The 24,733-nt window shown below is 38.2% G+C and overlaps 1 protein-coding gene across 1 annotated transcript in view; it reads left to right on the top strand.

Moving 5' to 3' along the window:
- The first annotated feature begins 1,251 nt into the window (after positions 1-1,251).
- Positions 1,252-24,733, top strand: part of LOC122754400 (myosin-2) — a 29,801-nt gene continuing 6,319 nt past the window's right edge. Inside the window, exons 1-29 of the mRNA XM_044002794.1 lie at positions 1,252-1,300; positions 1,492-1,535; positions 3,067-3,294; positions 3,382-3,525; positions 5,409-5,565; positions 8,171-8,198; positions 8,286-8,394; positions 8,502-8,594; positions 9,262-9,325; positions 9,500-9,598; positions 9,872-9,975; positions 10,233-10,371; positions 10,709-10,827; positions 10,918-11,067; positions 13,353-13,523; positions 13,652-13,961; positions 15,211-15,287; positions 16,419-16,506; positions 16,586-16,703; positions 20,441-20,564; positions 20,645-20,781; positions 20,907-21,162; positions 21,364-21,606; positions 21,737-21,913; positions 22,013-22,158; positions 22,239-22,329; positions 22,418-22,807; positions 23,533-23,659; positions 24,514-24,632. Of these exons, the coding sequence (XP_043858729.1) occupies positions 3,091-3,294; positions 3,382-3,525; positions 5,409-5,565; positions 8,171-8,198; positions 8,286-8,394; positions 8,502-8,594; positions 9,262-9,325; positions 9,500-9,598; positions 9,872-9,975; positions 10,233-10,371; positions 10,709-10,827; positions 10,918-11,067; positions 13,353-13,523; positions 13,652-13,961; positions 15,211-15,287; positions 16,419-16,506; positions 16,586-16,703; positions 20,441-20,564; positions 20,645-20,781; positions 20,907-21,162; positions 21,364-21,606; positions 21,737-21,913; positions 22,013-22,158; positions 22,239-22,329; positions 22,418-22,807; positions 23,533-23,659; positions 24,514-24,632 (3,984 nt within the window). The 5' untranslated portion in view covers positions 1,252-1,300; positions 1,492-1,535; positions 3,067-3,090. The remainder of the gene's footprint in view (positions 1,301-1,491; positions 1,536-3,066; positions 3,295-3,381; positions 3,526-5,408; positions 5,566-8,170; positions 8,199-8,285; positions 8,395-8,501; positions 8,595-9,261; positions 9,326-9,499; positions 9,599-9,871; positions 9,976-10,232; positions 10,372-10,708; positions 10,828-10,917; positions 11,068-13,352; positions 13,524-13,651; positions 13,962-15,210; positions 15,288-16,418; positions 16,507-16,585; positions 16,704-20,440; positions 20,565-20,644; positions 20,782-20,906; positions 21,163-21,363; positions 21,607-21,736; positions 21,914-22,012; positions 22,159-22,238; positions 22,330-22,417; positions 22,808-23,532; positions 23,660-24,513; positions 24,633-24,733) is intronic.

The raw sequence follows: 24,733 nt of genomic DNA, 5'->3' as shown, positions 1-24,733 counted from the left end.
TCCCCATCAAATGACAGCCACCTCATGAAGCCCTCCCCTATCTCCCCTAGTCAGAGGCAATCATTCCATCATCTGAATTCTAGTTGCATTTTGTATTCCTATCACAGTTATTTGTGGACTTGTCTTATTTCCACTACTGGAGTGCAAACTCCTTGAGACTGGGAATTATGTCTTAGTTATTTTTTTATCTTCCCTTAGAGTTATCCCTGTATATGGGTTAATGTGGGTATGTAATATATGTATATAATAAAGTATAAATAAAATCTGTATTTAATTATACATGAATTATATAGAAATATGTGTGTATGCATGTGCATGGGTGTGGGCGTGTGTAGGTATGGGTGCGGGGGGTGGGGAAGAGAGAGAGAGAGAATTTCTTTGTTTTTGAGATTGCATCACTCTATCTCATCGAAGCTGGAAGTACAATAACCACTCGTGATCCTAATCCCAATATTGAGTTGTGGAATCTTCACTCCTTCAGCCTCCCCTCTTCCAGGAGCTCCCCCTATTTGTTCCATACATAGTGAGGACACCCAATGGGCTAATAAAACTGAGCTCAGAATTCTCGAGCTCAAGTGATAGAGCAGCTTCAGCCTCCCCTACCTAGTAGAAGACATTATAGACATGTGCCATCATTCCAGGATGGAATGAATGAATGAACCATAGACTGGAGATCAGGGGTGGAGCAAACTTGTGCAGGGACATTCTTGGGAGGCTTGTGAAGGGATGAGAATATTTGGCTTCATTCAAGAGAGAACCAACAAATGGAGGAGTGTTTTTTCTCCCCCAAATCTTGTCCAGCTGTAAACAGGAAGGCAGACTGATAAACATCAATCTTGCAAAGGACATTTAAAAAATACACCTTGCCAACACAATGCTGAAGATGCCAATGTAACACAAATTTAGATTAAATGGCATACCTAAAGAAATCTGGTAAGATAGTAGCAAAATTGTTTATAAAAGCTGGTTATCTTGGTCCCATATTTACTTCTTTACTCACCACACTGCTTCCTCCTTTCATATCATCCTCTCAAATTATTCAGAGGAGATTTATTCACATACCCAATAAGAAAAATATGTCTAATTATATCCAAACATGCTTAATATGAATGGGAATTATGCTTGGACTCTCGATTGCCAAAACAAGCTTTGCCAAACAATTTTTTCGACTTAAGAAAGGACAGGCAGCTGCATTGTTTCCATATCTATCCTTATAAAAGAGTTCTTGGAATAAGACTGACTCGTCTTGCTTTAAAAAGCTCCAAGGTAAGAGTGGCAAGGACCTGGATTTACAGAGAGGGTAAGCAAAGGGACCACACAGCCACACATCCCAGTTTCAGCTGTAGCACTGATAGAATTGCTACCTATCTTGTCTCTAGATTTTTTATTTTGGTTTTATTTTGGCATTCTTGTGTCCTTAGCCACCTTGGATTCATACATGCAAAAAGGAGATTTTATGACAATATAATATAATTCCTTTATCTTTTACAGCATTGCCCTGCTTCAAGTTTGCATCTTCTTTCCTAACATAAGAGGTAAGATCTTGATTTACTAATCACTGGAAGGATATTAAAAGAGACTCCCAGATGGGATTTATGTAACTTAGCAACCTTCTAGAAAGCACTTGTCTCAGTAACTCTGTCTTCCAACTTGTGCTTCAGGCAAGTTACTAGAAAGTGGATCTTTTCTTTCTAGCAGGGCGCTTAGGTGGTTGATGAAACAAGATATCATCTGGGCAAAAAGAGAATAGAATTTGCGGCATATTAGCTAAAGAACAGATGCATGCTAAAATTCTCCTGAGGAAGAATATTCATTTAATTCAAAAGTGCCTTAATCAATTTTACTTCAGATCAGACTGTACTTAGAAACATAATTTTATTTACTTATTCCAGTGAATGGAAGATGACAGTAGAAAATCTATAAAGGATCTTCCAGATTTAAAAATTTATGATCTTGTGATCTTTTGATGAATGCCTGATAAATTTTTGTTGTACACGGTCCATTCATTAATCACAAAAAACTATTAGGACATTGTGAATAATTTTCATATTCAAAAGAAGACGTTATTGGGCAAATGAGTTAAATATGTTTCAAGTACTTCTGTTATAGAAAGGATGTGGTAGTATTCTTCCTCAAAAGACCCATGCTTGAATTTCAGCTCTATCAATTATTAGCTCTGTAATAGTAAGCAAGTCCATTCACTGAGTCAGTCTTCTCAATAATAAAAGGGAGATAGCATTACTTATAATACCTACCTTAGAGTATTGGTCTGAGGATCAAAGAAGATAGATATGTAAAGTATTTTGTAACCACGATGTGTCATATAAAAGTAAGCAATCTTTATTACTAGAAAGCCAAAAGAAGCTTTGGAAGTAGATTGATCTCAGTTCAAATACTGCCTAACTCTGATACAGACCAGTTGTATGACTTAGGATAAGTCATGTAAGTGACTCAGTGTCCAGGTAACTTTCTAGGAATAAATATTTTAGGACCAGTATTGAATTGCATTGGTAGAGGGAATTTCCTCATGATAAAACTCTCTACAATGATGAAATCATAGGTCCAGGGCAAAACAAACAAACAAACAAACCATTATTGTAATTTACAGAGAAATGGAAACCAAAGAACACTGTGAATGTCCTGCTAGGAAGATCCTCTATAGGGGGAATGCTAAGTAGATGAAGGCAGGTTATGTCAAGGAGCAATTCACCTGACATACAACCACCCCAGGGATAAAGCTAAGCTCAATTGTTTCTATGTTGCTGAAGGGCTACAAAAATTGTTAGCACCCTCTAAATTACTGTGCCTTAGGGCAAGGCCCTGGTTGTCCTGTCTTAATAATAGTTCTGCTCACAGGCAGGGGATGTGGGAAGATAAGTTATGTAACATGAAAATGTGAGTTATATTAATTTTTTCCAGTAGTTAGAACAGTATAGTTGACTGTTATTCCCCAGCTGGGAACAAAGCAATTATTGATCACAAACAAAAATTACTGAATGAATAAAAATATGTGTATGTTCATGCAGATCATGAATGATGACTTTTATGTATCTTCTTTCCGTTAAGCCTTGTGGCTAACATACTATAGCCATGAGTTCAGACAATGAAATGGCCGTTTTTGGGGAAGCGGCCCCTTACTTACGAAAGTCTGAAAAGGAACGTATTGAGGCTCAGAACAAGCCTTTTGATGCGAAAACATCAGTCTTTGTGGTGGAACCTAAGGAATCTTTTGTAAAAAGCACCATCCAAAGCCGGGAAGGAGGAAAGGTGACCGTAAAAACAGAATCTGGAGCAGTAAGTAAACATCTTACCACCCTGAATTGACATCCAATATATTCTTTTTCCTAATCTACATGAATCTGTGCCTTTCTTACTTTCCAGACACTAACAGTGCGGGAAGATCAAATCTTCCCCATGAACCCTCCCAAATATGACAAGATCGAGGACATGGCCATGATGACTCACCTGCACGAGCCTGCTGTCCTGTATAACCTCAAAGAGCGTTATGCAGCCTGGATGATCTATGTGAGTATATCTCAAAGTATCTGTAGTTTAGGACACATATTACTTAGCCCCAATTCGAAATTCATTCAAGTGACCTTCCAAATACAGTTTAAAGAAAGGCCTCACTATAGCTCTCAAGATGTTAAGTAGCTGGTAATTAGATCTGTATGTGGAATAATTTTAAAAGAGTCAGCAAGTAAGGATGTAACTTATATCTGGAGATCCCCAAATGGGATAGTTTCCAAATACTCTCTCAAGGTTCTAACTCTGTTCATGATGGCTTTTGGAAGCCCATAACACCACCCTCAACCTGTCCAACACCTCTCCACAACTGTCTCATTAACAAAAGGCAAGAAAGTCTGCTCTGGTTTGCTAAAGATCACATAAATAGGCATTTGAACAGCTGCTAATTGCCAACTGAACTGAACATGAAAGTTGTTTGAGGATTTTTTTCTTCCTCTTTCTAATTAGGGAAACTCAGTGCTTACATCAGTTTCTTAGAGCACTGGATAATGGTATATATTACATGTTTATCAAATTTGCAGATGAAAACTAGCTAGGATCAACAGATGACTTGGTGGCAGACAGTGAAGAGTGGAAAGATCTCAGCAGCTAAAGCATTGGAATGAATCTAATAAGATAAAATCCAATGGAAACAAAAGTAAACTCTTAAATGCATTTTAAAATGCAACTTCAAGAGTATAAGATGTGGTAGGTGTAGCTTGACAGCACATCAACCAGAAAACATTGGTATTTTAGTGGACTACGCATGCAATATAAATTATTAGTATTAGATGATTAGATGAAAACCAAAAAAGCTAATGCAATCTTGGATTGTGTTGAGAGAGGCATAGTATCCAGGACTAGAGAGGAGATAATCCTGCTGTACACACAATACTAACAGATGACATCTGGGGTTTTGCATTCAGTTCTGGTGAGTCATTTTAGGAAGGGCATTGGTTAACTGAAGGGCATCCAGAGAAGAATAATCAGATTGGTGAAGGGCTTTCCTCTAATGCATACATGCATGAGGACTAGCTAAAAGTAGAGGGTGTATTTAACCTGGACAAATTATGGTTTATGGAAGACTGTGAGGTCTGTCTTCTAGTGTTGGAAAGGTTATCATGTAAAAGAGGGATTAAATTTATTTCAGTTGACCCCAGATGGTGATACAAGGATTAATGGATCAATGGATATGTTAAAAAAGGGAAAAATCTAGGCTTGATGTCAGGAAAAACATATTAATGGAGTCATTTAAAAATGGAATGGGCTGCCTCCAGAGGTAACAGAGCTTTTCAGGCTAAGGTTTGATGACCATAGAAGGGATTCTTGTGCATTGAATCATGGGTTTAGAGATGGAATGGACATTTGAGAATACCTAGTCCAGCTCTCTCATTTTAAATATGAGAGACTGAAGCCTATGGAGGTTAAGTAACTCTTCCAAGGTCACATAGGTAGTAAGTAATAGAGCTGATGTTCAGATCTAGGTCCTCCTATTCAAAACCCAGTCCTTATGTGTGAGTTGGGCTTTCCCACTTTGAAAATCTGTAATTCTATGGTTTTTAGGGGCAAAAGGGAGAAGCTACACTTTCTATATATGATGCTTCTACTAAAAGGCATACCCCATCTATTGCCTCAAACATAGTATCAATCTTTAAGTATTTAAGACTTGCAGAGTTCCAAAGGAACTCCAAATATTCTTAACAGGAATTATCGATGGGCAAATACGAACTATATTTAAGGCACAGTGCTGAGAACTATTAGAGATATGAAGATTTTTAAACATGTTCTTTACTCTGTTAGCTCATAATATAGTTAAAATATTCATGCCTTGAAAAACTCTCCTTTTAAAGTTTCATTTAATAAATATTGATAAGATTACTGTCTCTTCTTTCTTCATACAGACCTACTCAGGGCTCTTCTGTGTCACTGTCAATCCCTACAAGTGGCTGCCAGTGTACAACCCAGAGGTCGTGGCTGCCTACAGGGGCAAAAAGCGTCAGGAGGCCCCACCCCATATCTTCTCCATCTCTGACAATGCCTATCAGTTCATGTTAACTGGTGAGTGGGTCAATATTTCTTAAGTACCTATGGAATACCAGGAAATTCCTATTTCAAAAATGATTCAGATTGTGCTCTATGAGCAAAGCAGAATTGCAGTAGCTCAAAAGAATGAGAAATAGCAGATTTAGAGAATCTACCCCCAATATTCACATGGATTATTTGTGCCCAGCTATGGAAGGGCATTCTGAGCTCATATTGATCTCATTAGCCACAGTCAGACACGATGTAACTTGTCTCTAATGTAGTTATGTCATTTTGGTCCTCTCTGAGAGCAAAGGACAACAAGCAGAGCAGAGCCAAGGAGTAAGTGCTTAGAAACAAAACATACCTATGAGGACATGGAAACTGAAGCAATAAATAATGAGGCAATATATCTTCAGTAAAGGACAGCTAGAGAGTTGGGCCTAGAATCAGGAAGCCTCATCTTCCTGAGTTCATATCTCACCTCAGATACTAGCTGTGTGACCCTGGGAAAGTCACTTCACCCTGTTTTCCTCAGTTTCCTCATCTGTAAAATGAGCTGGAGAAGGAAATGGCAAACCACTCCAGTATCTTTGTCAAGAAAATCCCAAATGGGATCACAGGAGTCAGACATGACTGAAAACAACTGAACAGCAAAAAATATTTTCAATAAAATACACCAGCCTCCAAGATTAGGGGAGCTTCACTCAAATTACTGCACTAATGTTTAAATTACTTGGAATAAAATTTATTAATTTACTAGAATAGCAATAGCCCATCAAGATTTTGAAAATCTGGGTTAGAGCCTAGGCTCAAATGCAATAGCCGTTCGTTCCAGAGCACATAAATATTGAATCTCGGTTTTCTAATTTGGAAATTGGGGATAATACCACTTCTCTCATATGGGACTGATAAATGAAGCTCCCTGCAAACCTTAAAACATCTTTGAAAGTGCTTAGCATAGCACCTGGCACATAAATGCCTTATAAAGATTTATTTATTAATTGAAATAGGAGTGGATATTAAAAACAACTCAAAAACATGCTTGAAATCTAACCCCTGAATTTCAATTCTACCAGAAGAGATTAAACACCTAAAATTAAATTTATCCTGTTGAAAAATTAAGACTCTAGGAATTTTGACAATACCACAATACCACCAATTCAAGAAAAACTTCAATGTACCTCTATTACTTGGGGACCTAGGGTAGGCTAATCCTTAGCCTGGCATCTAAAAATCTGGTGCTGGCCTATTTGCCAGATTATTAGTACATGACTCCCTTTCATTTTTTAATATTTTTTAAAATTTTAATTTATGGAATAAAACAAGCCATTCTATAACATAGTATAATAAAACAGATGATTGCATATGAAATAGCAAATCTATTATGTATAACTTGCTATTCCTTTTAAATATATAATAACATTATCATTACTCCTTTTCACATACCTTATGTTCCAGACAAACTTGCTGTTCTACAAATACACTTCATCCACTGTTTCTGTGCCTTTGCATGAGTTGTTCCCCATGCCCAGAATGTACTCCCACCTCACCACCACCTCAGAGAATCCTCTCTTTTCCTTTAAGTCTTACCTCATGTACTATCTCCAACACCCCAGTGTTGTTCCATTAACCACAGGTTATTACATATACTGACATCTTGTATCTTTAGGTAGAATGTGAACTCCTTGTAAGATAGGGACTGTTTTTGTTTGGTTTGGTTTGTTTTTTTTTCATTCTGTCCCCAGTGTCGTCTTCTTCTTCTCCTCCTCCTCCTTCTTCTCCTTCTTCTTCTTCTTTTTTTTTGGGGGGGGGGGCGGGGCAGGGCAATGAGGGTGAAGTGACTTGCCCAGGGTCACACAGGTAATAAGTGTTAAGTGTCTGAGGCTGCATTTGAACTCAGGTCCTCCTGACTCCAGGGCTGGTGCTCTATCCACTGTACCACCTAGCTGCACCCCCACCCAGTGTCTTCTAATATACCTCTAGCAATCTGGTGGGCATGAACTAAATGCTTGTTGGATTGGAGGAAAGCCAAGAGATATGATATAAGGAACCCCAAGCATTGATTGAATTTAATACTAATACATGTTTTAAATAATTAATTTAAAATTTTAATAATTTTAAATAATTAAAATAATAATTAATCACATGATTTATTTGTTAATTACCTTAATGTAGCTCATTAGTATTTTTTAAAATCAGAGTTAACGTTTCAATAAGAGAAACACTTTAAAATGTCCTCTTCACAAGACATTGTTTTGGGTGCTAGTGACACAAAGACTAAAAGGAAAGGGCTCTTGCCCTCAAGTGACTTTACATTTTATTAGTTCAGTAGGTAGTTGAATGAAACATAAAACTATGTTCTTCACTATCATCATTTGTGTCCTATGAATAGTAATAGACTTTTCCTGATGTAGCAGAAATCATGGCACAATCAATAGGTCACATGAGAAGTAAACATGGCCTCTGCCGAGGGATGTATCTTATTGTCTTCCTCCTCTTAAAGGTCATTTTATGAAAGGAAGAACACCACAAAAATTCATGATACCTGTTCTTGGTGGTTTCCTTTTACGGAAATATGCTACTTCATTTTGAAAGTCAAATTTATTTTTAAAACGTTCCTTTGTTTTCTCTTTCACAGATCGGGAGAACCAGTCAATCTTGATCACGTATGTAGATGTCATGCTGGGGGGTGATCATTGAGTTGCTTACAATTGTTTGAGAGTCTGACTATTTTTTTTCTTTGGATTTGGCAGTGGAGAATCTGGTGCTGGAAAGACTGTCAACACCAAGCGTGTCATTCAGTACTTTGCAACAATTGCAGTTACTGGAGAGAAGAAGAAGGAAGAACCTGGAAAGATGCAGGTGGGGCTAGGAATCAAGTCAGAGTCAAGTTTCCTGCTGATGTTCTTTGGTGTTTTTGTGGAATCTCTGATGTGAGGACCAGCTTGTTGTTTTTGCTGTTGTTTTAGGGGACACTAGAAGATCAAATCATCAGTGCAAACCCCCTGTTGGAAGCTTTTGGCAATGCCAAGACTGTGAGGAATGACAACTCTTCTCGCTTTGTAAGTGCCTTTGGGAAAACTAATGAATATTATAAATGTGAGCCCTGTGACTATAGTGCCCAGAACCTTCCATCAATATGGTCCTTAGTTCCATAAATGCATTCCCTCTCCCTCTAATGATGGAATAATATGGGCTGATGGGAGTTACTATCCTGATATTAACATGGGCCAACCAGTAAAACTTTTGTCTTGGTTTTACCCTTGACTTGCTTTATAAGCTCCATAATGTTAGAATATTTAATGTTGTTGTTTAGTCATTCAGTTCTGTCCAACTATTTGTGACTCCAAGGACCATACTGTCCTTGGGATTTTCTTGGCAAAGATACCAGAGTGGTTTGTTATTTCCTTCTCAAATGGATTAAGGCAAACAGAGGTTAAGTAATCTGCCCAAGGTCACAAAGCTAGTAAAGTGTCTGAGGTAAAATTTGAACTCAGGTCTTCCTGACTTTAAACCTAATGCTCTATCTAGTCATTATCTGAGCCACCTAGCTTCTGCTTCACAATGTTTAATACCTATGTTTAAATACAAACTTTCCAAATGGGGGATAGTAAGATTTTTCCTACAGTATGAGGGTATTCATGGAATTGATCACATATATCATGGGTTTTGAGTTACTCAGAGATGAATGCTACATAAAGACAAAGTCATATTCTTTTTCCTTTCCAGGGTAAGTTCATTAGGATCCACTTCAGTACCACAGGGAAACTGGCTTCAGCAGACATTGAAACATGTAAGTGACCAAGATCTACTAATCATAAAGTGATTTTATATATCTATATCTATATCTATATCTTTATCCATCAAAATCTTTTCCATTTGCTATGTCTATGGATTTTTGTTGGAAAATTAAGCTTTGTATCTTACTTTTAAAATCTGACTAATTACATTTTACCTATCTCTTCAGATCTGCTAGAGAAGTCAAGAGTTACTTTCCAGCTAAAGGCTGAAAGAAGCTACCACATTTTTTATCAGATCACATCAAACAAGAAACCAGAACTAATTGGTAAGACATTTCATGATTCCCTTCATTAAATCAAATAACAGAATTGATGAACTTGTTTAGACCAAAGGCCTGTCTGGGTAAAGATTCAGTCTCTTCAGTAGAGAGAAGTGGAGAAGGAGTAATCTTCTTACATCACCCTCAATGTGTTTGGGTTGTCTTCTCAGCCATCCTTATTTTTTCATTAATTGCTTTTTGTGGTTCTGGTTATATCAATTGTGTATATATGTTGGATTTTTTATGAGAAGGGTAATTCTGTCAATTCTTTTTCATCAGAAATGCTTCTAATTACCACCAACCCATATGATTATCCATTTGTCAGTCAAGGAGAGATCACTGTTGCCAGCATTAATGACCAAGAGGAGCTGATGGCTACTGATGTAAGTATTTAAGAAACTAAGTAGTTCCATATTGGGTGAGATCTCCACTCCACCAAATTAAGTATTCTTTCTCTGACTATAACAGCAAGAGATGGCTCAAACATGAGTATTGCTATTCTTCTTATTGTCAGCCTCAAAAGGTTGAGGAAAACATCACCCCCTTCCCCTTGCCAAGCTAATCCCCAAAAGAAAACAAACTAATAGCAGTATTCATTCAGAACCAAATCTGACATTTACCTCATTGATTCTATTGACAGAGTGCAATTGATATTTTGGGCTTCACAGCTGAAGAAAAGGTGGCCATTTACAAGCTGACTGGGGCTGTCATGCATTATGGGAACATGAAATTCAAACAAAAGCAGCGAGAGGAACAAGCTGAACCAGATGGCACCGAAGGTATTCACTGGTTCCTCTTAAGTTGCTTGATTATATAACTGAAATCAAATCTGGTTCTTGTCTCCTATTATCCTTGAGCTTGGAGAGAAGCACCATAGTGTCAGTGCTAATCTTCACTGGTGTGCATACATATATATATGTATATGTATATGTATATTTATATTTATATATATATATATACACAAATATATATTTATATTTATAGATGTGTGTTTGTATGTATACATGGGTATAGGTACATATATATTTACACATATATATTTATACACACAAATATATACATATATATATGCATACATATATATTTATAATTTCCCCTCTTATCTTGTCCCCACAGTGGCTGACAAAGCTGCCTATCTCCAGAGTCTGAATTCCGCAGACCTGCTCAAAGCATTGTGCTATCCTCGGGTGAAAGTTGGCAATGAATATGTCACCAAAGGCCAGACTGTAGAGCAAGTATGTGCCTGACTTAAGTTAATTACAAATGATTTGGGCATCCTTTACATTTTCCCAATAACTACAGGCATTACATTTTTGTACTTTAAGGTAACTAATGCTGTAGGTGCTCTGGCTAAAGCTATGTATGAGAAGATGTTCCTGTGGATGGTTACTCGTATCAACCAGCAGCTGGACACCAAGCAGCCCAGACAGTACTTCATTGGAGTCTTGGACATCGCTGGTTTCGAGATCTTTGATGTGAGTTGGCAGCAAGTTAGTAGAGGGGAATTTTATGGCAATAAATTCAGAAACAGAGACTACTGTGCCCTTCTCTTGTGATTTCCCCAATTATGATTTAAAAGAAAATGATTAGATAATTTCAAGAAATGCTATATTCTACAAGTTCCTATATGTTCAGAAGAAAGCTGAGTAAGGTTTGGTCAGGTACTATAGTTGAATCTGAAACTCTCAGTGCAAGATAAGGCTGACATTTTAAAAATATCCAAGCATACTTTTTTTATAAGACAGCACATCCCAGAATAGATACAGGGAAATACATCATCAGGGAGGTAAGGACTAAGGTGCAACAGGATAATTTTGAGGTCATAGGTCAGAACTACAATCAATTTGTGAATCTGCACTATGGCTAGCAAAAAGATAAAAAGAAAACTGATTTCTAGTTAGTGAAGAAATGCCTGGAATTGTGTGGCCTGTTAACCTGGAAATTAAGGAAATAATCAATATAGGAGAAATAAGGTCTTTAATCCAGGCAGAAGATTTGTGGTATCACAAAGCTTGGAAGCTAGGAATACCCAAAGATGGGAACTGAGGACAGGGTTTTTATGAGGTAACAGAACAGAGGGAGCTATGAAACTACCCTTGGGAAAAGTAAATTTCTCACAGACAGAAACTATTTTATGTAAATGAATCTTTTTACATAATAACCTAAAGTCCAGGAAGTAAGCCTGCGAATCTTTGGGAGGGGATAATTTGTTTGGGGGAAGGTCCATAAGTCCATCAAGAGTCTGGAAATGACAAAGACTGGTCAGCCCAACAAGGCAATTCATTTGTCTGGGAAAAAGGGGACTGGGTGAAGAATCAGTTCACAGTAAATTTTGCAGTTCTGAGGCCCTTTGTAACAAATCAATTCGATGCAATTCACTGAGCATTTCTTACTACGTGCCAAGTACTTTCTAATCACTGGCAATACAGTGAAAAGCATGCTATAGTCCCTGCCTTCAAGGAGTCAGTTGATGGTCGAAAACAAATTGTTGTCCCATTCCTTTTGCACCTCTCTGCCATAGTCACTGTGGAAGTGAAAGGGGGCTACAAAAGACTGAAGGCCATTTAAATTTTTCCTTTGTTTCATGGGTTAGTGTGGATAAAAAAAGTTATATCACCCTGTGGCCAATCTACTGGTGATGTGCCTCCTCTTAATAACAAGACTAATCCTCAGAAAACTGATTCAGCCGCCAAAACAAAACAAAACAACAACAACAACAACAACAACAAAAAATCCCTGATTCAGCCTATTCATGGAGCCCCACTAAAAGCTGTTCTAGTCAGGTAACCTCTCAGTGATCCCAACCACTTTATTTTGTTTTTGTTTTTGTTTTTGTTTTTTTGAGGGGCAATTGGGGTTAAGTGACCCTCCCAGGGTCACACAGCCAGTAAGTGTTAAGTGTCTGAGGCCGGATTTGAACTCAGGTACTCCTGACTCCAGGGCCGGTGCTCTATCCACTGCGCCATCTAGCTGCCCCAATCCCAACCACTTTAAAACTATAAATTTCCTTCAATATGGAAGGGAATCTCAATACTGGGAGGTCCCTCATGTCAATGAAATCATAGGCTATGAAATCATAGGCTTGGACTATATAAATAAGTAGAATTGTATTGACTAAATATCTACTTTATAAATTAGAATACAAGTGCCTATAAGTGGTATAAAGTGCTATAATCAACCCAAGAAGGGTAGAGGGAACACTTTTTGCCATGGGAATCAGGAAAATGATCTTCATGTGGAAGATAGTCTTTGATTTAGTCCTTAAAGGTAGTGTGGGGTTAGTAATAATAATCACTGACATATATGGTGCTTTACATTTTGCAAATTGTTTTGCATACTCTATCCCTTTGCTCCTCCAATCTTCATTATGTAAGTATTATAGGTATTATTGCCCCCATTTTACAATGGAAAAAATAGAAACTCATAGAGGTTAGGCTGCATGCCCATAGTCACATAGCTAGTGAACGTGTAAAGGGAAACCTGATCTCTTTAAACTCCAACTCCAGGGCTCTCTTCACAATCCCATGTAATCCTTCTTACATGATGCTGCTTCTCATATAAAAAAGAGGTCTGAAATCACAAGCTCTGACGTCAAATTCTGATTTGCACGTTTTAAAAAACTTTTGCAAAACCTTTTACATGTTACTTTACCTTTATAATCCTCAGTTTCCTCTTCTATGAAATGTGGGCCTAGGATTAGAGAAGGTCTAATGGTTCTTCTCAGCTTTAAATCTTATGTTTCTACAATTTCTCTATTTAGTTCAATAGCCTGGAGCAGCTGTGTATCAACTTCACTAATGAGAAACTGCAACAGTTCTTCAACCACCACATGTTTGTACTGGAGCAGGAGGAGTACAAGAAGGAAGGCATTGAGTGGGAGTTCATTGACTTTGGGATGGACCTGGCTGCCTGCATTGAGCTCATTGAGAAGGTATGTTTCGATTTTTAGACATTAAAAATAACTTGAAAATTTCCATGATTGAATATCATTTAAATTTTATGGTTAGAATGAATTCTCTATATCACATAATCATTATATATTTGCTGCCTTCCCTTCAGCCAATGGGCATCTTCTCCATCCTTGAAGAAGAGTGTATGTTCCCCAAGGCAACAGACACTTCTTTCAAGAACAAGCTGTATGAGCAGCATCTTGGAAAGTCCGCCAACTTCCAGAAACCCAAGGTTGTCAAAGGGAAAGCTGAGGCCCACTTCTCTCTGATACACTACGCTGGTACTGTGGACTACAACATTGCTGGCTGGCTAGACAAGAATAAGGACCCCCTGAATGAGACTGTGGTTGGGCTGTACCAGAAGTCCTCAATGAAAACTCTAGCTTATCTCTTCTCTGGGACTCAGACTGCTGAAGCAGGTAATGTGTGAAAGATAGTGCACACTCATTACTACAAGCTGGAGAGGGTACTGTTCTTCTGGTGACTTCAGCAATTGTGTCTGGAGGTTTAGAGAGCAAATAGTTGTTCCTTTAGTTTCTCTTCTAATGACCTATTCATGACCTTTTCCAACACTGATATCACCCTGGTGCCAAATGGACATGAGAAAACATAAAATTTTCTACAGACAGTGTGTTCTCATTTGCTATGTTTTATTCCATGGTACATGGTACTAGGTTTTTGTTTGTTTGTTTTTTTGGTTTTTGTGGGGCAATGGGGGTTAATTGACTTGCCCAGGGTCACACAGCTAGTAAGTGTCAAGTGTCTGAGGTCGTATTTGAACTCAGGTCCTCCTGACTCCAGGGTCGGTGCTTTATCCACTGCGCCACCTAGCTGCGCCCCATGGTACTACTAGTAAACAAGGCCTGCTAATAAGGCCAAGAGGACATTGTTGAATTTCCATAGTCAGATGGTCACCCCCATCAGTCCTCTATAAAAGTACCTGCCAGTCTCCTGCTCGAGGAGATTGGTATCTCAGAGCCACGCTCTATGCCTTTCTCCCCATGAGAAGTCCAAGGATTTCTCTCATGGTTTCCCTTCCCTTCCCCCTCCCTTCCCTTGCCCCTAAATTAATTATTATCTTATTCTAACTGCTTTTGTGCGCAAGAGGATGTAATTCTTTGAAGAGGAATTCCTAAGGACCCCAAACCCCTACCCCTACCCCAACCCCTACCCCAAACCCCATACCCCATTTCCCCCATGACAAGAGCAATGTTTCCACAATTTTTCCCCCTTTTGGTATAAGACTATGATTTCATCAAAGTGGGAAGTTCCTGGTGTAAAAACACTCTCCACCTATGTAATCAGCAACTCCCTCAGAGCTTATGGTCTTGGAGAATTACCCGAGGGAATAAGCTGTATCAGAGGAAAGACATGAATGTTTTTCTTTCTGGGTCCTGAATTTTTTATTTACTCTATCCACTATGCCACATTTCCTCACCACAGTTTTAATAGTATATTTAGCATTTCATTCAGTAGGGGGCATTGAGGTCTACTCAAATTTAGTAATGTATTTCTATTGAGACAAAATTCTAACTCTGATGAAAGAGTGAGAAGGACAAATAGCAGTCTTAAATCCATTTGAGAAAGATGAGAAAGGAGCAAAGGGGCAACAAGGAACATGGATGAATCAAAGCTATGTTTAAATTGTGTACTTTCTCTTTTCTTCAGAGGCTAGTGGTGGAGCTGCCAAGAAAGGTTCTAAGAAGAAGGGTTCTTCTTTCCAGACAGTATCGGCTCTTTTCAGGGTAAGGCAAGAAATCAGTTGAGGTTTAAGTACTAAGTACTAGCACTAAATACTAATTTGGTACCTGATTTTTCAAAATAAATCCCCAAACCACTTGGTTAAGGCAATCTTAATCAATGAGACATCCTTCTTCTCCCTTCCAGTATAACTCCTTAACTTTACCTCAGGATGAAGGACTTTAAATTGCCTAGAATCATTCTTATTCTTCATGTCGTGCTAGAGAAAAGAGCCATTTTTTTTTGGAGGGTTTCTAACATGTTATATTCCACAATTTCACTTAAACAAGCAGCAAAGCACGGTCAGGATCTAAAAGAAGTCATAGCAACTAATGAATATAAAGCAGGAGGCCTAAAAGAAACTTAGTCTGGCTCTCATCCATGCTCATAATTCTTGATTATCCATGGTCATTTCACTCATCCTGTAGATAATGTGGAAAACAGCCCACATAGTAAAGAAATCCATGTTTATCAGGCGACCTAGGGAATTCAGCACTGGCAGATGCAAATATTTTCTTAGAGTAATATGAAATTTGGTAGAATGAAGAGTAAATGTGTAGCAGGGGAGTGGAGGGGAAGGCATGATGGAAAGTGAGTGCCTAAAAGAAATGCAGTTTTTTGAGCTGAATGTAATTCTGTTTTCAACTGAGTTTTGACAATTCTACTTGAAATTAATTTGTTTGGGTGCTTCACGTCAGGATAAAAAGAGAAGTGTGTTCTGTGGAGAAAATTCTAGCTTCTGGAAAGATGATATGCTTCAAAGTTCAGCTTAGGTCTCATCTTTTATGTGATGCTTTTCCTGATCCTTCTAGCTAATAGTGCCTCTTTGACCCACCCCAGGAAATCGCCTTATACAATATTCATTTTGTATATGTGTGTGTGTGTGTGTGTGTGTGTGTGTGTGTGTTGTCTCTCCTGATAGATTTTAAGCTACTTGAGGGTAGTCTCTGATTGTATTTTTTGTCTTTACATTCTCAATAACTAGCACATTAGTAGGCACTAAATAAATGTGTGAATTGATTTTAAAATGTCCTTAATCTGACATTCCAATAAAAGTTTCTGCTTAAGTTACACAAGTATCAGTCCTTTGGATTAGGTTTCATACTTTTAATGAGTCTTCTCATGTGTTCTCCTAGGAGAATTTAAACAAGCTGATGACCAACCTGAGGAGCACTCACCCTCATTTTGTAAGGTGTATCATTCCCAATGAAACCAAAACTCCTGGTAAGATATTCTCAGATTAAAATACATGGTAAATTCTTTATTTTGTAATATGGTAACCACTTAACATTTATTGCTTCAGGTGCCATGGAACATGAACTTGTCCTGCACCAGCTGAGGTGTAACGGTGTGCTAGAAGGCATCAGAATCTGCCGGAAAGGATTCCCAAGCAGAATCCTTTATGCTGACTTCAAACAGAGGTCAGCCTCTCTACATTTTTTTTTTGGCTACACTTTACATAATACTTTAAGGTTTGCAAATTTCTATACATATATTATCTCACCGTAATCCTCATAATAATCTTTTGAGGATTTTGGTCTTTGGTTTAATATAATCTCATGAATATTTCTGAATTCATTAGAGCTCTTTGTAAAAGAAAAAGACAAAAATAATATCACAATCTTGAAAATAGGTTAAAAAATTAAAGTTCAATTTTTATGTGACAAAGGCTCTTTTATTTCCTTCTAGTGAGAAGGAGGCACCCTAGTGTGTAGCTAGTGGGTGCCAAGAAAGGGGGTTCATAGGCCCTGTTTTTTCAACAAACATTTATTTTATTTTCCATTTACAAGTAAGGGTAGTTTTCAACATTCATTTTCATAAGATTTAGAGTTCCAAATTTTTCTCCCTCCCTCCCTTTCCTCCCCCCTCCACAAGATCACAATCAGGTTATATATGTACAATCCACAAGTGTTCTTTTTATCAGTTCTTTCTATAGGGTTGCATAGTAAGCTTCCTCATTAGTTCCTTGGGATTGTCTTGGATCATTGCACTGCTGAGAGGTGCACAATTACAATTACTCATTGAATAATACTGCTGTCACTATGCACAATGTCTTCTCAGCTCTGTTCACTTCGCTATACATTGATGTTCATTTGTCTTTCAAGGTTTTTCGGGGATCATCCTGTTTGTCATTTCCTGTAGCACAAGACCATTCCACTACAATCATATAACACATCTTTTTTCCATCATTCCTCAATTGATGGACATTCCCTTGATTCTCAATTCTTAGCCTCCACTAAGAGTTGCTATAAATATTTTTTTGTAAAATTTTTCCCCCTTTTCTCTTTTTCATGATTACTATTGTTAACTGTTTCCCTTTCATGCTATTCCCTTCCCCATGATATTTATTCTATTCTCCATCTTCTTTCATCCTATCACTCTTCAAAGGGGATTTGCTTCTGTCTGTCCCCTCCCCCACTCTGCCCTTCCTTCTTTTGCCCCTCTCTCTTTATCCCTTTCCCCTCCTATTTTCCTGCAGGGTTATAGAGATTACTCCACCCAATTGAGTGTGTACTTTATTCCCTCCTTGAGCCAATTCTAATGAGATTGAGGTCTTTGAGCCAATTCTGATGAGTGTTAGGCTCATTTACTGCCCAGATTAAATAGGTGGCTCCACCCAGTTGGGTGTGCCTTGAGGCAGCTCTGATGAGTTTAAGATCTTTGAGCCTTTTCTGATGAGTGTAAAATTCATTTACTGCCCTGCTCCTCTCCCATCTCTTCCCCCACTCCATAAGCCTTTTCCTGTTACTTTCATGTAGGATTTCACTTCTGCCCTTCCCCCTCCCCCAATGAATTCCCTTCACCCCTCAATTTAACCCTAAAGATGTTATCATCTAGCTAAGTGACACAGTGGACAAATCATCACCCCTGGACCCAGGGGGATCCCAGTCAAAACCCAGCCTCAGACACAAGACAGTCACCCATTGTGCGACCCCAGGTATGTCCCCCAGCTCCAATTTTTTTTTTTAATGGTTCTCTAGGGTCTTGTATTTGAAAGTCAAATTTGCCATTCAGTTCAGGTCTTTTCATCACAAACATCTGAAAGTCTTCTGTTTCATTAAAATCCCATTTTTTCCACTGAAAGATAATGCTGAGTTTTGCTGGGTAGGTGATTCTTGGTTGTAATCCCATTTCCTTTGCCCTTTGGAATATCATATTCCATGCCCTCCGGTCCTTTAATGTAGAAGCTGCTAGATCTTGTGCTATCCTGACTGGGGCTCCACAGTACTTGAATTCTTTCTTTTTGGCAGTTTGCAATATTTTCTCCTTGACCTGAGAGCTCTGGAATTTGGCTATAATATTCCTAGGAGTTTTCTTTTTGGGATCTCTTTCTCGAGGTGATCGGTGGATTCTCTCAATTTCTATTTTAACTTCTTCTTCTAGAATTTCAGGGCAATTTTCCCTGAGAATATCTTGGAAGATGGTATCTAAGCTCTTTCCTTGATCATGGTTTTTAGGTAGACCAATAATTTTTAAATTATCTATCCTGGGTCTATTTTCCAGGTCAGCAGTTTTTCCCAGAAGATATTTCACATTGCCCTCTATTTTTTTATTCATTTGGATTTGCTTTATTGTGTCTTGGTTTCTCATAAAGTCACTGGCTTCCATTTGTTCAATCCTAATTCTTAGGCAATTATTTTCATCAGAGAGCTTTTTTACCTCCTTTTCCATTTGACTTTTCAAGCTGTTGACTTTTTCTCATGTCTTTCCCGCATCACCCTCATTTCTCTTTCCATTTTTTCCTCTACTTCTCTAATCTTATCTTCAACGTCCTTTTTGAGCACCCCTGTGGCCTGAGACCAATTCATATTTTTCTTGGAAGCTTTAGGTATAGGGGCCCTGATGTTGACATCTTCCTCTGAAAGTGGCCCTTGGTCTTCCTTGTTACTGAAGAAACTTTCTTTGGTCCTTACCTTTCTCTGTTGGCTCATCTGGCCTTTCTTTTACTAGACTTTTAGCTCCTTAAAGTGGGGCACTGTTTCCAGGCTACAGTATCCCAAACTTAAGAAGTCTTAGGTGGTATGATTTAAGGAGAATCAGGTTCTTCATTTGCCAGGCCTGTTTCCTGGTCCTAGATGACCCCAGACCAACTTGCCAATCAACCAGCTTTGTGCGTTGTGGTTGTCAGCTCTGATGAGCCGATGCCCCTCCCCGACCTGGGCCACTTCTACTTGAGCCTACCTCCTGGTTCTCAGCAGGGGTGTAAAATCCAAGTTCTGCCTTAGCACCAGCATAGACCCCTGTAGTCTCCCTCCTGCCCAGGGCTCAGCCCACTCACCAGACTGTGAGCTTAGTTCCAGATGACACTGGTGCTTCAGCTGATTCAGAGGCTCTGGGGGTCTCCTTCTCTTTTGAGAACTTCCTGAGACTGGATCTGTGTCAGGGTGACTGTGGGGTTTGGCTTGACTCCTGTATCAGGACAGCAGCTCCCTCCTTTTGACCTTCCAAGCCGTTCTTAGTTAGAAGATGATTTCAGCACATTCTTCTGTGAGTTTTGCTGCTCTGGGCATTTTCCTATGACATTATTTGGATTTTTTTTGGAGCGATCATGTCATGAGTTCGCAAAGTTCAATTTTTAAACACTTTGTAGAATTTGCATTGGACTGCTGACATATAATTAGGCAATTGAACAATCAAACAACAGATATTTATTGAGTACCTAAAATATGAAAGTTTTGTGGGCATTACGGAGAAGCAGAAAATATAATTCTTGCCTTCATGAAACTTGCAGTCTTATAGTTGAGACAGCTATATACATGATGGTAATTAATAATACAAGGCACAAAATGGTAAGACTTTCATCAGAAGGCACAAAATGGCATGACATCATGATGATGTTATGGCTTGCTAGGTGGTGCTGGGTCAATCATTCTGAATAAATAAAGTTGTCTCATTTCACCAAGAATGTGTGTGTGTGTGTGTGTGTGTGTGTGTGTGTGTGTGTGTGTACGTACTGATAGAGAAATAGACAGAGAGGGACAGAGAAAGAGGAATATGCATTGTTTAGGAATGTATAGGAAATTTATATATGTGTATATATACATATATATTCTAAATGTATAGAACATGCATTGTTTCTTCATGGACTTTTATTTTTAGTTACCATTAATAAATCATCAGAAAGATCACTTAAATGGCATTTTTTCTATCTCAATAGATACAAGGTTTTAAATGCAAGTGCTATTCCTGAAGGACAATTTATTGATAGCAAGAAGGCTTCTGAGAAACTTCTGGCATCTATTGATATTGATCACACCCAGTATAAATTTGGCCATACGAAGGTAATGACCTTATCAAAGCCCTACCCATTCATATTTCTGGTAGAATGAAGCCAGTGATCTGTAATCTCTCTCCTATGCAGGTCTTTTTCAAAGCTGGTCTTTTGGGTCTCCTGGAAGAGATGAGAGATGACAAGTTAGCACAGCTTATCACCCGAACTCAAGCCATGTGCCGGGGTTTCTTAGCAAGGGTAGAGTACCAGAAGATGGTAGAAAGAAGGTATGAATCCAATTAAAGAGAGGCTTCAAAATATTTTCATTGGGACCAAAAATGTATCTTGTCTACAAAGTTTATTTTCATTACTTATATAGCTTTAAATGCACATTAATTTAATATGTTAATAGGGAATCCATCTTCTGCATCCAATACAATATTCGGGCCTTCATGAATGTTAAACATTGGCCTTGGATGAAACTATTTTTTAAGATCAAGCCTTTACTGAAAAGTGCTGAGACTGAAAAGGAGATGGCCACAATGAAGGAAGAATTCCAGAAAACTAAAGATGAACTTGCCAAATCTGAAGCGAAAAGGAAAGAATTGGAGGAAAAAATGGTATCCTTGTTGAAAGAGAAAAATGACCTGCAACTCCAAGTCCAATCTGTAAGTAGTATGTATTCTTTCTCTCTTCAGTAGTCAGAGTGGGTAGTTTTTTTTTATTTGCCCCATTATCTACTTTATATTAAATTTATCTTGGCAAATGTCATTCCCATTCCCTGGTAGAATACAGGGTGGATCTTCAGCACATAACAGTGCCTGGGACAGAGTAGGACCTCAAAAATAATTCTTTCCTTCTTATTCAAGGAAGCTGAAAGTTTGGCTGATGCTGAGGAAAGATGTGACCAGCTAATCAAAACCAAAATCCAACTTGAGGCTAAAATCAAAGAGGTGACTGAAAGGGCTGAGGATGAGGAGGAGATCAATGCAGAACTGACAGCCAAGAAGAGGAAACTGGAAGATGAATGTTCAGAGCTCAAGAAAGACATTGATGACCTTGAGCTAACACTGGCCAAAGTAGAAAAGGAGAAACATGCTACTGAGAACAAGGTATGAATATAACCATTATGAAATAGGTTACAAGAGACCTAGGAAACCTATGCCTATACTTCCTTAGAGTATAAATTTAGTGCTCAGTGAACAATAATCTATTTAAGGAAAATAATTTTTACTTATAAAGGTGAAAAACCTCACAGAAGAGATGGCAGGGCTGGATGAAACCATTGCTAAGCTCACCAAAGAGAAGAAAGCCCTCCAAGAGGCCCACCAGCAGACCTTAGATGACCTGCAGGCAGAAGAGGACAAAGTGAATACACTGACCAAAGCTAAAATCAAGCTGGAACAGCAAGTGGATGATGTAAGTGTGAAATTATAAAGGAAATACAGTTCTTTTATGAGAGCAAATTGGAAGTTGTGTTCTTCCTAGAAGTTCATTTATGGTATTGTTAACTTTTAGCTTGAAGGGTCCCTGGAGCAAGAGAAGAAGCTCCGCATGGACCTGGAGAGAGCAAAGAGAAAACTTGAAGGTGACCTGAAGTTGGCTCAAGAATCAATCATGGATCTTGAAAATGAGAAACAACAGCTTGATGAAAAATTTAAAAAGTAAGTACAGGAGAGTTTTTTCTGAAATTAACTATGGATTTTGGTGAACACTAAAATGTCTCCTTATACTTTTAACAAAGGAAAGAGTTTGAAATTAGCAACTTGCAAAGCAAAATTGAAGATGAGCAAGTACTTGGGGTTCAGTTGCAGAAGAAGATCAAGGAGTTGCAGGTAAAGTAATCACTTCTTGGGTTCCAGGCTCTTTGGAAACATTCACTGACAGAAAGGAGCTGATGGATGTGTTTCCCCCTATTCCCAGGCCCGCATTGAGGAACTGGAGGAGGAAATTGAGGCAGAACGTGCCTCTCGGGCGAAAGCAGAGAAACAGCGCTCTGATCTCTCCAGGGAACTTGAGGAGATCAGTGAGCGTCTGGAAGAAGCTGGTGGGGCGACTTCAGCTCAGATTGAGATGAATAAAAAGAGAGAGGCTGAATTCCAGAAGATGCGCAGGGACCTTGAAGAGGCTACCCTGCAGCATGAAGCCACAGCGGCCACTCTGAGGAAGAAGCATGCAGATAGTGTGGCTGAGCTTGGGGAACAGATTGACAACCTGCAGAGGGTCAAACAGAAACTGGAGAAGGAGAAGAGTGAAATGAAGATGGAGATTGATGACCTTGCCAGCAATGTAGAAACTATTTCTAAAGCCAAGGTACTATGAATTGTAGGAAATATCCTGCTTTTAAAACTGTATCATGTACAAGTGATGAAATATCTGTACATTTCTTGTACCATTCTTTTACAAGTTGAATTAAGAAAATATTCACTATTTAAAAGATGGAGGGGGATGGAACTAGGTGGTGCTAAGACAGTTAGGTGGCACAGTGGATAAAGCACAAGCCTTGGATTCAGGAGGACCTGAGTTCAAATCAGGCCTCAGACAATTAACACTTACTAGCTGTGTAACCCTGGGCAAATCACTTAACCCTCATTACCCTGGAAAAAAGAAGAAGAAGAAGAAGAAGAAGAAGAAGAAGAAGAAGAAGAAGAAGAAGAAGAAGAAGAAGAAGAAGAAGAAGAAGAAGAAGAAAGGGTACTTTAAAGGCAGATTTGAATAACACTTTAATGCAAATTAATGCACCTATTGTTTCCACTGATTAGCTTCTGGAGGGAAGGAATTATTTCATTTTTGATTTTGTATCCCTAGTGCTTAGCACACGATGCCTGGCACATAGTAGGTACTTAGTAAATGTTTGTTGATAGCTTAATTCATACTGTTAACAAAAATCACAAAAATGTCCTTTGACAAAGTTTAAGGTGGTTAAGAGAAATATTCTTCTCTGATATATTTTTTGTTTCCATTTTAAAGGTATCTATGCAATTCTGGAATCATGTTTTTAAATGTTATGTTTTCCATGTCTTCCTTTTTACATGTAGGGCAACCTTGAAAAAATGTGTCGCACCCTGGAGGATCAAGTTAGTGAGCTTAAATCAAAGGAAGAGGAACAACAGCGCCTAATCAATGACCTGACAACTCAGAGAGGGCGCTTACAGACTGAATCTGGTAGGTTCTTTTCCCCTGTTTGTGTTAATGATAATAGATTTGCAGTTTCATGTGCAATTGTGTTTTTATTATATTATATTATATTATGGAAATGCTTTTTTTTAATTCCATAAATAAAAATAAAATCTTTTAAAAACCAAGGCATGAGATTTTGGCAAGTAATAGTCAGAGAGCAACCTCTCAGCCCAACTCGAGAGGTCTGTTTGAGACAACCTAGTGATAATAGTTTCATGCTGTACAGAATTGTAGACTGCAATGATTTCGACTAATCCTAGAAAGTATTTAAATACTGGACCTATCTTGAGTCACTTGGGGATTTGGGTACATTTCAAAATATATCTAATAACTCTCAGTTTAGTTTAGTTCTCTTTGTTCAACCCTGGACTAAATGAAAAAAGTCTAAACCCTTAAAATGGCCATGGAACAAACCAAGACTTCCAAATGTCCACTACCTTAGATAAAATTAGAGAAGAAAATCTGACCCTGTCCTAGTTCAGACTCACATATTTTGCATCATGTCACATCAATCTGAAAAGATATAAAGTTTAGATAAAAAGATAGAATGCAAGTTATAGTTTCTTACTCAACTTAATTCATATTAGTTCCTACTGTATCATATAGAAATCTTTTATAGACTATATGGATTTTAATACTGAAAAATTTCATCCTACCTTTAATACAGTTAGATTTGAGGAGAAATAATTGTTACAATTAATTCTCAACATAACCCTTAAAAACACACAAAAAATTGACTTCCAAGATGGTCTTTCAGTACTATTGGTAATTTTCTCTTTTTTGTGTGTTTCTGCATGTGTGTGTACACATCTACCTATATACATATGTATCTATTACAGGTGAATACTCACGTCAGCTGGATGAAAAAGATGCTTTAGTTTCTCAGTTGTCAAGAGGAAAACAAGCATTTACGCAGCAAATTGAGGAATTAAAAAGGCAACTTGAAGAAGAGACCAAGGTATCGCAAAATGTTTCCCCTGACTTCATGATTAAAATTACTTTCAGCCTCATTTCTTCAGGATTTTCTTGCTTTGTATTATTTAATAAATATCACAAAAT

This window comes from Dromiciops gliroides, chromosome 4, assembly GCF_019393635.1.
Source record: "Dromiciops gliroides isolate mDroGli1 chromosome 4, mDroGli1.pri, whole genome shotgun sequence".
In the NCBI taxonomy this organism is placed as follows: domain Eukaryota; kingdom Metazoa; phylum Chordata; class Mammalia; order Microbiotheria; family Microbiotheriidae; genus Dromiciops; species Dromiciops gliroides.
This window is presented reverse-complemented; position numbering and strand designations above follow the sequence as displayed.